General features: G+C 44.6%; 1 protein-coding gene and 1 pseudogene across 7 annotated transcripts in view; one reads left to right on the forward strand and one right to left on the reverse strand.

The window, feature by feature from the left end:
• Positions 1-13,316, reverse strand: part of NUMA1 (nuclear mitotic apparatus protein 1) — a 98,655-nt gene that overhangs the window by 20,086 nt on the left and 65,253 nt on the right. For all 7 annotated transcript variants that reach the window (XM_066367472.1, XM_066367436.1, XM_066367455.1 and 4 more), the window contains exons 4-6: positions 5,024-5,103; positions 2,755-2,837; positions 948-1,028 (exon numbers count right to left, since the gene is read on the reverse strand). In XM_066367472.1, coding sequence (XP_066223569.1) covers positions 948-1,028; positions 2,755-2,837; positions 5,024-5,103 — 244 coding nt within the window. The remainder of the gene's footprint in view (positions 1-947; positions 1,029-2,754; positions 2,838-5,023; positions 5,104-13,316) is intronic.
• Positions 8,708-8,824, forward strand: LOC136390193 (5S ribosomal RNA; annotated as a pseudogene).

Here is a 13,316-nt window from a genome sequence, read left to right on the forward strand (position 1 = left end):
ACAGTTGCTAGCCTGACTGGTGGTGGCACAGTGGGTAGAGTGTTGACCTGGGACACTGAGGTCCCAAGTTTGAAATCCCAAGGTCACCAGCTTGAGTGTGGGCTCACCCAGCTTAAGCGCAGGCTCACTGGCTTGAGCATGGGATCATAGAGACAATTCCATGGTCGCTGGATGGAGCCCAAAGCCCCACTGGCTTGGGCCAAAGGTCGCTGGCTTGAGCAAGGGGTCACTAGCTCAGCTTGAGCCCCCAGTCAAGGTACGTGTGAGAAGCAATCAATGAACAACCAAAGTGATGCAACTATAAGTTGATGCCCTGCTCATCTCTCTCCTTTCCTGTCTCTCATGCTAAAAAAAAATAAGTAACAGCTGCTTATTCAGGAACCTCTATGTCAGATAGTTCCGGAAAACAAGTCTATTCCCTATATGACGAAGTACATGTACCAACTTCTCTGCACTTAGGACCATGTAGAGGAGGGGAGACAAGGTAGCCACTCTGAGCCAGACTGTATGGTGGACAGACATATTCTCTCTCACTAATCCTTTCTGCTACAGCAAAACAGGAATAGACGGAGTGAAAATTTGTGTAAAAAATATAAACATTCACACACAGGAACACACACACACAGGAATACACACATGAAGAGAGAACAATTTCTATGCAGCATCCGAACACAGTACAGTTTCAGGTATAGTTAAATATGAAAAGAAAAAAAGCTTGGGAGTATATCCTTTAAAAGTTAGCAGTTATCTCTGGGAATGGGATTATTTGCAACTGTTATTTCCTTCTTTGTCCCTTTCAATATTTTCCAGACTTTCTACAATGAATGGCTGTAACTACTGTAACATAATTTTTAAAAAGAACAATATATGCTGTTCAAAGAAAATAGATAGGATGAGGTGAAATGCAGGCTAGGCCCGCTAGGTGGAGTGGAGGCACAAGGGCTTACCTGAATCTTATATTCAAATTGTTCCCAGTCCCTGGGACTTTTGGAGCTCACGGTGGACTGGTATAAGAGCAACATGGTTATCTAGAAGCCAAACAGGAGGCAGTCACTGAGCAGGGCCTCTCTTCTCATTGCCCCACCCTTCCCCCAGGCTATTCTGGGGACTCCGAACTATTTTGGAGACTCTTCCAAAGCTCCTAGAATTCAGCAGCCCCCGACCACTGCCCTTAAACCGTACCAGGAAACATGTGAGGACTCAATGCTTACGTGCAAAAGGCCATGTGCCAGGATTCAAAATACCTGAACTCAACGGAACCCTTTGGGCCAGCACCCAGACAGGAGAGGGAATGAAGTAGACTAGCTAAAAAGAAAAGCATGACAACAGCTGCATGGGGCCTGATTCCTGCCAGGCCTCCACTGAGGCCCACAGCAGTGGTCTAGAAACCTCTCTCATATGGCATGGTCTCCTAGAATCTTTGGGCTAAATTAGCCTCTACCTCATCCATCTGGCTGTCAGAACCTACCTCAAACCTCCACAAGCCCCAGAAATAAAGCACCCACCACTTCTCCTGGGTTAAGAGAAGGCCCTGCAGCCTGAGCTGTGGTGGCACAGTGGCTAGAGCGACGACCTGGAATGATGAGGTCGCTGGTTTGAAACCCTGGGCTTGAGCAATCAAAGGCACATATGAGAAACAATCAATGAATAACTAAAGTGAAGCAACTAAGATCTCTCTCTCTCTCTTCCCTCCCTCTTGCTGTAAAGTCAATAAATAAAACCTTTTTTCTTTACCAAGTGAGAGGAGGGAGATAGACAGATTCCCACATGTGCCCCAACTGGGACCCACCTGGCACCCCCCATCTGGGGCTGATGCTCTGCCCATCTGGAGCCATGCTCGCAACCAAGTTATTTTTAGCATCTGAGGTAGAGGCTCCACAGAGCCATCCTCAGTGCCTGGGGCTGATATGCTGGAATCAATGGAGCCATGGCTTCAGGAGGAGTAGAGAGAGAGAGAGAGAGAAAGAGAGAAAGAAGGGGAGGGTGGAGAAGCAGATGGTCACTTCTCCTGTGTGCACTGACTGGGAATTGAACCCAAGACATCCACATGTTGGGTGGACACTCTACCACTGAGCCAACCGGCTAGGGCCAATAAAATCTTAAAAATAAAAAGAACCCTAGGGCCCTGGTTGGTTGGCTCAGTGGTAGAGCATCAGCCTGGCGTGCAGGAGTCCCGGGTTCGATTCCTGGCCAGGGCACACAGGAGAAGCGCCCATCTGCTTCTCCACCCCTCCTCCTCTCCTTCCTCTCTGTCTCTCTCTTCCCCTCCCGCAGCCGAGGCTCCACTGGAGCAAAGTTGGCCCGGGTGCTGAGGATGGCTCTGTGGCCTCTGCCTCAGGCGCTGGAATGGCTCTGGTTGCAGCAGAGTGACGCCCCAGATGGGCAGAGCATCGCCCCTTGGTGGGCGTGTCGGGTGGATCCCAGTCGGGCATATGCGGGAGTCTAACTGCCTCCCCATTTCCAACTTCAGAAAAATACAAAAAAATAAATAAATAAATGAAAATAAAAAGAACCCTAGAGGAACAGCTCAGTTGGTTAGCACATCATCCCAAAGCACAGAGGTTGCTGGTTCAACCCCTGATCAGTGCACATATAGGAACAGATGGATATTCCTGTGTCTTTCTCCCTCTCTACCTTCCTCTCTCTAAAATCAATAAAATAAACATTTAAAAGAGAGAGGGAGAAAGGAGAGAGAAGGCCCTGCAGGTCCTTCCGGTGCTACCTCCCATCTCCAGTCTGATGTCCTATAGGTACCTTGGCCAGTTCCAGCTCTGACCCCTCCATCACCTTCTGCACTGACACCAGACATTCCAGAGATGAGGGATGTTTTCGGTTTTCTGTAATGACAACAATGTAAAAAACATGGTGAACTTCCTGAAGGCCTTTCCTGAGATCATCAGAACACCTCAGTCCGAGCAGAATCACTGACTCTGGTGGGGCTCCTTACTCCTACGTCCTCTCTCCCCAACATACGTGTTTCTATCTGAAGTGAGTTCTACTTTGGGTCAGTCCAAGGACTAAAGGAATCGTTCATAGAGAAAGCAGGCTGGATCCACAGCAGCTCTGGGGCATGGCATTGCACTCACCCATCCATGCACAAACCTCTGCACAGTCCCACAGAGGGGCCCAAAGATTCCAGGTCACTCTAGACTCTCCTTCCAAACGGGGTCACAGAGGAAGCCTGCAGCTGAGTCACATGAGGAGGACTGGGGACATCTGGTTCTTATGCTGCCGGAGAGTTTGGGCTCAATTACTAACACCTTGCTTTATCTAAATCCATTTTCACCTTTCCTTTAACTCTCTTGAGGTGGAGATGGCAGATAGCTCCCATATCAAAGATGAAGACTCTGTGGCCAGAGATGTACGAGGGACAGGAACTGATGAGCATGCCAGAAACTTTGCATGTGTTCTTATTTAATCTACCCACAACCCAGAGCAGTGGCCGGCAAACTCATTAGTCAACAGAGCCAAATATCAACAGTACAACTACTGAAATTTATTTTGAGAGCCAAATATTTTAAACTTAAACTATATAGTAGGTACATTGTTATTAACTTAATTAGGGTACTCCTAAACTGGCCAAAGAGCTGCATGTGGCTCACAAGCCACAGTTTGCCGACCACTGACCTAGAGCAACTGTTATTACCGCCATTTTACAGACAGGGAACCTATGTCCAGAAAGGTCACACAACCAATGAGAACAAGGGCCAAGATATCAACTTAATTCTTCTTTTGCCCCTATGCCTATTGCCTAAGCCAGTGGTTCTCAAAGTGTGCGCCAGGGCACACTGGTGCGCCCTAGAAGATTTCCAGGTGCGCCCTATGGTATTCCAGAGAAATATGTGCCTGTTGGGGACCAAAAAATCAACAGGGTTTTTGGAGTTTAGATTTTGGGGGAACAGAGGTGTGGGGAATTGGCTGTAGGCTGACAGTCTGCCCAACTCCCCACCTCATTTGCCTGATTAGGTTGCAAAAGGCTGTTAAGCTGTGGTGCTGGATTGTTTACACTACCCCCATGTTCCCCAGAAAGACTGGAGGCAAGTTTCTTCTATCCTTTGTTTGGTGTAAAGTTAAGATGATATGTCTGGTGGGGGTTTTCTGCACTCAACACAATTAAAAGTAAGAGAGGAATTCTTCAATGTATTAACAAGGAAATGAGGGTTTGCCTTTCAAATATATGCCCAAACATTGAAGAAATCGCTAGGACACATCAGGCTCCTGTTTCTCCTAAACACAAGAATGAAAAACCTTAATACCTTTGTGCCAGGACCTGCCGAATTTACTAAATCTTCCTAAGAATGTATCTATCTATCTATCTATCTATATATATATATATATATATATATATATATATAAAGATAACTTTTTTGTCATTTTAAAATTTTTTAGCCCCTTTTTTACAAATTCTAAAAAGCATAACTCAAAAACTGTAACATAAAAATTTTTTTAATGTCAGAATAAATTTAATTTTGTCGTATTTATTTCATTTAATTGCCATAAAAGCACGCTTGGACTTTATATTTTTTTCTTTAATATTTGACTTAATTATTATAACATATTTCCCAGAAATTTGTATATAGTGCACCTACAATTATTTGTAGGATTTTAAATGCGCCCCGACTTCAAAAAGTTTGAGAATCATTGGCTTAAGCAATTAATCCAAAGTTATCTAAGGAAAATGTTTTTCTTGCAAGAGAAAGAGGATAACGTGGATGCCTCTCTCTCCTCCATCTCCTCACAGTGAGGGAACATGGGAACCCAAGGTGATGAGTCCCAGAAACAAGCCCTCTGGCTATACCTGGATCTCCGATACGGGCTCTGGGACCGAAGGGACATTCTTCTTACCCTAGCTGGTGTGAGCTGGTGGTCACGAGACCTAGGGAAGCTGACCTGGTTGTATTCATCTCTGTGGTACAGAGTGGACAGCCCTGAGCCTCTAGACACCTATTAACTGGCTCCTCTGGACTCCCAAGTCCCAAGAGCTGAGGACGCAGCTTCCTAGCTAGATAAGAAAGGTACTTACTCTGCAGAAAACTGCACACAAAGTCCAGTCTCTCCGGCACTGGCTGCTGCAGAATTTGCTGCCCCTCCTCAGTGCCGTGGCTAGAAAAAGAGCAAATATTAGGAATAGAGCACTTAGCAACCCTTCCCTCCTTGCTACTGCATTACATACTACCTTCCCATTTCTTGAGGCTTGGTCTGCACTGGATCTGGGATAGAAGCAGACCAGATGCTAGAGATGGGAGAAGATACCAAGACACCTTTTATTCAGAAGGAGCTATGTGGCAGCTGGGAAGTGGGGACTTGAGGCAACAGGTCCTTCTAGAAAAGAGAGCACTCTGACATTCCATTTATGAATACAGTCATGTACCACTTAGCGATGGGGATACATTCTGAGAAATGCATCCTAAGAAATGCGTTGTTAGGCAATTCTTTTGAGCAAACAGAGTGCGCTTACACAAACCTAGATGGTACAGCCTATTACACACCTGGGCTGTACAGTACAGCTGATTGCTCCTAGGCTGCAAGTCCGTACAGCATGTTACCATACAGAACAACATGAGATAAAATCAAGCACAAGAGAAAGTGATACAATCAAGAGAAATGGTAAACACGAGATAAGAGGCTGCTGACAACATGAGAATACATGCTGTTTTGTATGCAACAGAACTAAATGATAACCTGGAAATCTTTTCTTTGAATATATGTACCCTGATTTATTGATGTCAGCCCATTAAAATAAAAATTTATTTATTAAAAAAAAAGAATACATGCTGTTTTATAGGAAACATTTTTTATAAGTAGAACGAGTACACTCTAACAATAAACAGAAAATACATAAATTACTAACATAGTCATTTACTATCGATTATTATGTTCTGTACATATTTGTGTGTGCTGTACATTCACACAACCAGCAGTGCAGGCTGTTTAGAGCAGCATCACAAGCACATGAATAATGCACTGCACTGATGCATATGATGGCCATGATGTCACTAGGCCAGCGATTTGTAACCTTTTTCATCTCATGGCATATATAAACTAATTACTAAAATTCTGCGGCACACCAAGATATATATTTTTTGCCAATCTGACAACAAAAACAGTATAATTTTGATTCATTCACACGAGATGACTACTGTTGTGTTAGCTGTTGTCATTTTCTTTATTTGACAATCTAAGGGAAAAGAGGTCAGTGCCCTTGATAAATAGCGCATGTTTTAAAAATTCTTGTGGTACACCATTTAAAAATCACTATACTAGACAACAGGTATTTTTTGGTATCATCATCATATGTGGTCTGTCTTTGACAGAAACATCATTTATGCAGCACATGATTGTATCAAAAAGCACTGAGGGGCCTCACCAGATGGTGGCGCAGTGGATAGAGCATCGGACTGGGATGCAGAGGACCCAGGTTCAAGACCCCAAGGTCGCCAGCTTGAGTGCGCGCTTATCTGGTTTGAGCAAAGTTCGCCAACTTGGACCCTAGGTCGCTGGCTTGAGCAAAGGGTTACTCAGTCGGCTGAAGGCCCATGGTCAAGGCACATATGAGAAAGCAATCAATGAACAACTAAAGTGCCACAACGAAAAACTGATGATTGATGCTTCTCATTTCTCCGTTTCTGTCTGTCCCTATCTATCCCTCTCTCTGACTCTGTCTCTGTGTAAAAAAAAAAAAAAAAAAAAAAAAAAAAAGCACTGAGGGAAGAGGGTCAAAATGATGGAGGCAACACAGATACATGGGAAGCTAAGTTCAATAGTCTGGAATGGCTCAAGTACAAAAGGTCAAAGGTCAGGACCTGGCATGGGCACTGTGACTAAGAGAGAGAGAAGAGAATGGAAAGGAAAAAAACAGGTCCAAGAACCAAAAGAACCAGAGGGAACAAGACTCTGAAGTAATAGAGCCAAGTTCAATACACAACAGGCTGAAGGCTGAGGCAGATAAAGCCTCCTAGAGGCCAGGCCAAGGGACAATCACTTGATATGTGGCTGTCACCATGCCTGTTGAACCTGAAGGGCAAAGTGTAAGGAGAGCAATGGGGGCAAGGAGGCAGCAGGGGGAGCTCTCGCACCTCCCAGGCTCAGGGATCCTGGGGGCTAGATCTAACCAGTTTCATTTTCAGAGGTGAAGAATCTTCAGCCAAGCTTCTAGGAGCTTCGCCACTGCAAATGGCTTAAGACTCTGGGGTTAGAGGCCCACTCCAGATTGGTGATCTGGCTGGAACTTTGACCTCAGAGATGGCTCTGGGTAAATCAACGCATGCAAGAAATAGATAAGAAGATAAACCTCCTGATTTCACATATCTGGCTTCCAAATACACAGATTTTAAGCGATATTCAGATAAATCTGAAAGGGAAAGTTTTAGAAATGCCATAATAAACAAGAAAGACACAGATATGTGTTACACGCCACTCAGTTGGCTCAGACTCCTGGCAACCCAATGAATGAGTGATGTCCACAATGTCTTGTCCTCAAGAGCCCTGCTCAGCTCATGCAGACGCATGCCTATGGCTTCTTTTATGGAGTCAATCCACCTCATATTTGGTCTTTCTCTTTTCCTGCTGCCTCCTATTTTTCCCAGCTATACTGTCGATTCCAAAGAACCTTGCCTTTTTTTTTTTTAGATTTTATCTATTGATTTTACAAAGAGAGGAACAGGGAGGGGAGTGAAAGTGTCAAGTGTCAACTTATAGTTGCTTCACTTTAGTTGTTCACTGATTGCTTGTCATATGTGCCTTGACTGGGCAAGCCCAGGGTTTTGAACTGGCAACTTCAGCATTCCAGGTCTATGTCCTATCCACTGTGCCACCACAGGCCGGGTATACTCTGTCTTCTTACAACGTGCCCGAAGTAGGACAGCTTTGGGCAGTCCAGGGTATCTGTAGAGCTTCCCTCCAACACCATATCTTAAATCAATCTATTTGTTTCCTATCAGCCTTCTTCATCATCCAACGTCCACATCTATACATAGTACTGTATCTCCCCATGTATAAGACACACCCTTTTCAAAAAATTTGAGGAAAAAAATTGTGGGTCTAAAAACTGGGTGTGTCTTATCCAGTGGTTGTAGATTTTTTTTTTTACTTACATTTCCTGCTTTTTCATGCTTTTTTTTTTTTTTTTTTTTTTTTTTACAGGGACAGAGAGAGAGTCAGAGAGAGGGATAGACAAGGACAGACAGGAACGAAGAGAGATGAGAAGAATCAATTATCAGTTTCTCATTGCAACACCTTAGTTGTTCATTGATTGCTTTCTCATATGTGCCTTGACCATGGGCCTTCAGCAGACCGAGTGACCCCTTGCTCAGGGGCCTTAGGTCCGAGCTGGTGAGCTTTTTTTTTTTTTTTTGCTCAACCCAGATGAGCTCGTGCTCAAGCTGATGACCTCGGGGTCTCGAACCTGGGTCTTCCACATCCCAGTCCGACACTCTATCCACTGCCCCACCACCTGGTCAGGCTTCATGCTTGTTTTTGCACTCATTGTTGAAGACAGTGATTCGTTATCAGACACAGATGAGGACAAGCTAATGGATGGGAGTTTTGACAATGATGAGGAGTTGTATGAATTTTATGATGAATAAAACTTGAGTCCAATAACTTTATGTAATACTTTATTTTTCCAAATTTTGGGCCCCAAAATTAAGGTGTGTCTAATACACGGGAGAGTCTTATACATGGAGAAAAAGGGTAATTGGAAATACGAGTCTCTGGCCATACCACCCTGAACACTTGATCTCGTCTGATCTCAGAAGCTAAGCAGGGGCAGGCCTGGTTAGTACTTGGATTGGAGACTGTCTGGGAATACCAGGTGCTGTAGGGAATATGAGTATATGGATGATCTTAGCCTTGGTCTCTAAATCTCTAATGACACATCTTTACTCTTGGTGATTTTTCCTAATTCTTCCATTTCTCCCCTTCTGAGTCTGAGTTTTCTCTTGATTTCTTGGCCACAGTCTCCATTTGAATTGATGAATGAACCAATATAAGCAAAATCTTTAAAAATTTTGGGTAGCTCAGTTGGTTAGAGCATCACCCCAATATGGTAAGGTTGTGGGTTCAATCCCAGGTTAGGGCACATATAAGAATCAACCAATAGGGCCTGACCTGTGATGGCAGAGTGTATAAAGTGTCGACCTGGGAATGCTGAGGACACCAGTTCAAAACCCAGGGCTTGCCTGGACAAGGCACATATGGAAGTTGATGCTTTCTGCTCCTACCCCTTCTGTCTCTCTTTTGCTCTCTCTCCTCTCTTTCTAAAAATGAATAAATAAAAACATTTTTAAAAATCAACCAATAAATGCATAAATAAATGGAATGATAAATTGATGTCTCACTCTCTCTCTTGCTTTCCATTTCCCTCTCTGTAAAATCAATAAATAAAAACTTAAAAAAAGACAAGAGTCTTCACTTCTCTATCTAGGCTATAGCTGCAGATATTGGAGATCTCCTCCTCAGAACATGAGTCTCCAGGTTTTAACCAACTTTCTGGAATGCAGGACAGCCTTAGAAACTTCCAGTGCCAGACATCCTGAAAAGCACAAGAAGATCCAAGCTAAGACTGTGAAAGTAGCTCCCTCTGTTTCCCACGTGATTATAAAGGCTTCTTCCAAGTGAACCCCCACCAAGAAGCATTCTGGGTAGCTGGTCTGTGAGAAGGGACTCATTCAAAGTACTCAGGAGACGCTAATCTCACAGATTCCTCTTCCCTCCACCACCTACAACCTGGAAAGCTGTGACCCCTTGCCTCAGCATAGGACAGTAGTTTACACCTAGCGATTCCATTAGATAAAAATAAAGATGGTTGTCGGGTTAAATGTTTGAGTAAGACTAGGCTAAATCAAACATTTTCTACATAAGAGGATATAGCATACATCATTTCTTAATCATATTTAATCACAAAACCCTTTTCCTTCCCACTGAGTTCCTGGGATAAGTAAAGTTGCTTGAAACATGCTTTGGAAAATGCTGGTCCTGGAGAAATCCAGCTGCAAGACTACATGCAAGTCATCTGTGACAAGAAGCCATCCAGAACCACTACTATCACACCTCCACTCTCCTTCTCAGGAATTCCTACAGCACTCCTGGACACAACAGCATCACTCATAACTGACACTCTAACTCTGCAAGCTGAGAGCTGGGAATATAGCAGGTGCTCAGTATGGGCTGACTGACAGATGATACTTTATACTGAAAAGAGAAGTCAATGTCAGCAAGACAAATGTCAGGGCTTTAGGTTTTCTGGCAAAATAGCTCCATTAAACTTTGCTATTCAAGCCTCAAGATAACAAAGAGGACAGTCTTTTTGCTTCCCTTCACACAAAGAACAGAAAGAGAAACTTGTCAGAGGTTGACTCCAATTATTTTCCCAGAGAGAAGGCCAACAAGCCCTGTTCAATTCTTATAGCATCTATGTGCTACCAACCCTGCCATCCTCCACTTCCTTCCCAAGGACTAGGCATCTGACTTAGGTTAGCAATAATAGCAGCATCAAAAATGCACAGCCGCCTGACCAGGCAGTGGCGCAGTGGGTAGAGCATCAGGACTGGGATGCTAAGGACCCAGGTTCGAGACCCTGAGCTCACCAGCTTAAGCCCGGACTCATCTGGTTTGAGCAAAAGCTCACCAGCTTGGACCCAAAGTCTCTGGCTCAAGCAAGGGGTTACTTTGTCTGCTGAAGGCCCACGGTCAAGGCCCATATGAGAAAGCAATCAATGAACAACTAAGGTGTCGCAATGCGCAACGAAAAACTAATGATTGATGCTTCTCATCTCTCCGTTCCTGTCTGTCTGTCCCTGTCTATCCCTCTCTCTGACTCTCTGTCTCTGTGTAAAAAAAAAAAAAAAAAAAAATGCAACAGCCAAAACATATTCACCAAGGATGTCTGTCTTCCCAAAGGAAGCTGGTCTGTACTGTCCTGGGCCTGAGATGGAGATTAGGGTTAACCTAGAATTTCAACAGCCCCTCCCTCTAAAACTCTCTTTCTCTCTCCCCCTTCTCCTAGTCTAAAGCTCAGGGAACACCTCAAAAAACAACTTGGAAGGTGGGCATCTTGAAATTTTGACCTCCCTATAAAAATTTACCACCAAGTCATAAACCTAAACAAAGGCACATATCCAGGCACATCTACCGCCCTTGTTATCAGGCCAAGGAAATTTATCTTCTCAAAAGCAAAAGCTCCTTGATCTATTATTAAGTCAAAATAAAAGCACACTGCACCCAACTGTATGTTATAACATGAGGCATATACCTAGCTGCTGCTCTTTTAGTGAAGTTAAAATTGAACAGTGGATTAAGTACTACCAGCCTGATGGTTTTACTAGCCACTGATGTTGGTTGCTAGATCTATCATTTCATTAGGGTTTGCAAAATAATAATTTTCACTAAGAGTTGCAAAATGCTGATTTTTTTATTTTATTTTTTTGTATTTTTCTGAAGCTGGAAACGTGGAGGCAGTCAGACAGACTCCTGCATGCGCCCGACCGGGATCCATCCGGCATGCCCACCAGGGGGCGTTGCTCTATTGCGACCAGAGCCAGTCTAGCGCCTGAGGCAGAGGCCATAGAGCCATCCTTAGCGCCCAGGCCATCTTTGCTCTAATGGAGCCTTGGCTACGGGAGGGGAAGAGAGAGACAGAGAGGAAGGAGAGGGGGAGGGGTGGAGAAGCAGATGGGCACTTCTCCTGTGTGCCCTGGCTGGGAATCGAACCCGGGACTTCCGCACGCCAGGCCGACTTTCTACCACTGAGCCAACTGGCCAGGGCCGCAAAATGCTGATTTATAGATGGTACATAACTCCATCTATAAAGTAGTCTTGCAGCAAAAATACCCCCAAAAAAGCAAAACAACAGAATAAGAACACTTAAGCTATGCCCTGGCCAGGTGGCTTAGTGGATAAAGCATTGTCCTGGTGCACTAAGGTCATAGGTTCAATCCCTGGTCAGGGCATGTACAAAAATAATCAATGAGGCCTGACCTATGGTGGTGCAGTGGATAAAGCGTCAGCCTGGACCGCTGAGGTCTCTAGTTCGAAATTCTGGGCTTGCCTGGTCAAGGCACATAGGGGAGTTGATGCTTCCTGCTCCTCCCCCGCTTCTCTCTGTACTTCTCTCTCTCTCCTCTCTAAAATGAATAAATTTTAAAAATCTTAAGAAAAAAAAGAAGCAATCAATGAGTACACAACTAAATAGAACTAAGTGGAATGGCGAGTTAATGCTTCTCTCTTCCTTCCTCTCTCTCTTAAATCAATGGGGGGAGGGGACTTAAGCCAATCAAACAGTTCTAATTACTAGTTTACAGGCCACAAAGAGAAAAAAATAAGTAAAGCAAGCACCATGATGATATAACTTACAAAATCCAAATTTTAGGAATTTTTTTTAAGTGAGAGGAGGAAAGAGAATGAGGCAGAGTCCAGCCTCCAGCATGTACCCGACCAAGATCCACCAAGCAACCCCATCTTGGGTCAATGCTTGAGTATTGAGCTATTTTTAGTGTCTGAGGCTAATGTGCTCCCATGGAGTTATCCTCAGCACCCAAGGCCACACTCGAACCAATCAAACCACTGGCTGCAGCAGGGGAAGAGGGAGAGAAGGGAGAGAGGGAGAGGGAGAGAAGCAGAGAGTCACCTCCCCTGTGTGCTTTGACCAGAGATCGACATCAGGATGTCCCTACACCAGGCCGACACTATTCACTGAGCCACTGGTAAGGGCCAGGAAATTCTACAGGATCAAAAACAGGTGTTGGGGGACATGGAGGCTGGGGTATACAGTAGGAAATAAGACTTGTGGGAGAAGAAGGGCCCCTGATGAAAGCTTTTTAGTATGAAGGCTGAAGATTTTAGAATTCAACCTCTAGGCAATGATCAGTCAGTCACTGAGGCTCATCAACTATGGAGCTTCACAATGCAAGGATTGGAGGAAGATCCCTGAGATCACATGTACAGAAATGCCCTGGAGTCTGATCAGGCAGTGATGCAGTGGATAGAGCGTCAGCCTGGATGCAGAGGACCCAGGTTCGAAATCCTGAGGTCACTGGCTTGAGCGCGGGCTCATCCTGCTTGAGCACAGAGTTGCCAGCTTGAGCATGGGATCATAGACATGACCCCATGGTTGCTGGCTTAAGCCCAAAGGTCACTGGCTTGAAGCCCAAAGTCACTGGCTTGAGCAAGGGGTTACTGGCTCAGCTGGAGCCCATGCACACCCAGGTCAAGGCACATAAGAGAAAGCAATCAATGAATAACTAAGGTGCCGCAACAAAGAATTGATGTTTCTTTCTTTCTTTTTTTTTTTACAGAGACAGAGAGAGAGTCAGAGAGAG

The sequence above is a fragment of the Saccopteryx leptura genome, chromosome 1, assembly GCF_036850995.1.
Source record: "Saccopteryx leptura isolate mSacLep1 chromosome 1, mSacLep1_pri_phased_curated, whole genome shotgun sequence".
In the NCBI taxonomy this organism is placed as follows: Eukaryota; Metazoa; Chordata; class Mammalia; order Chiroptera; family Emballonuridae; genus Saccopteryx; species Saccopteryx leptura.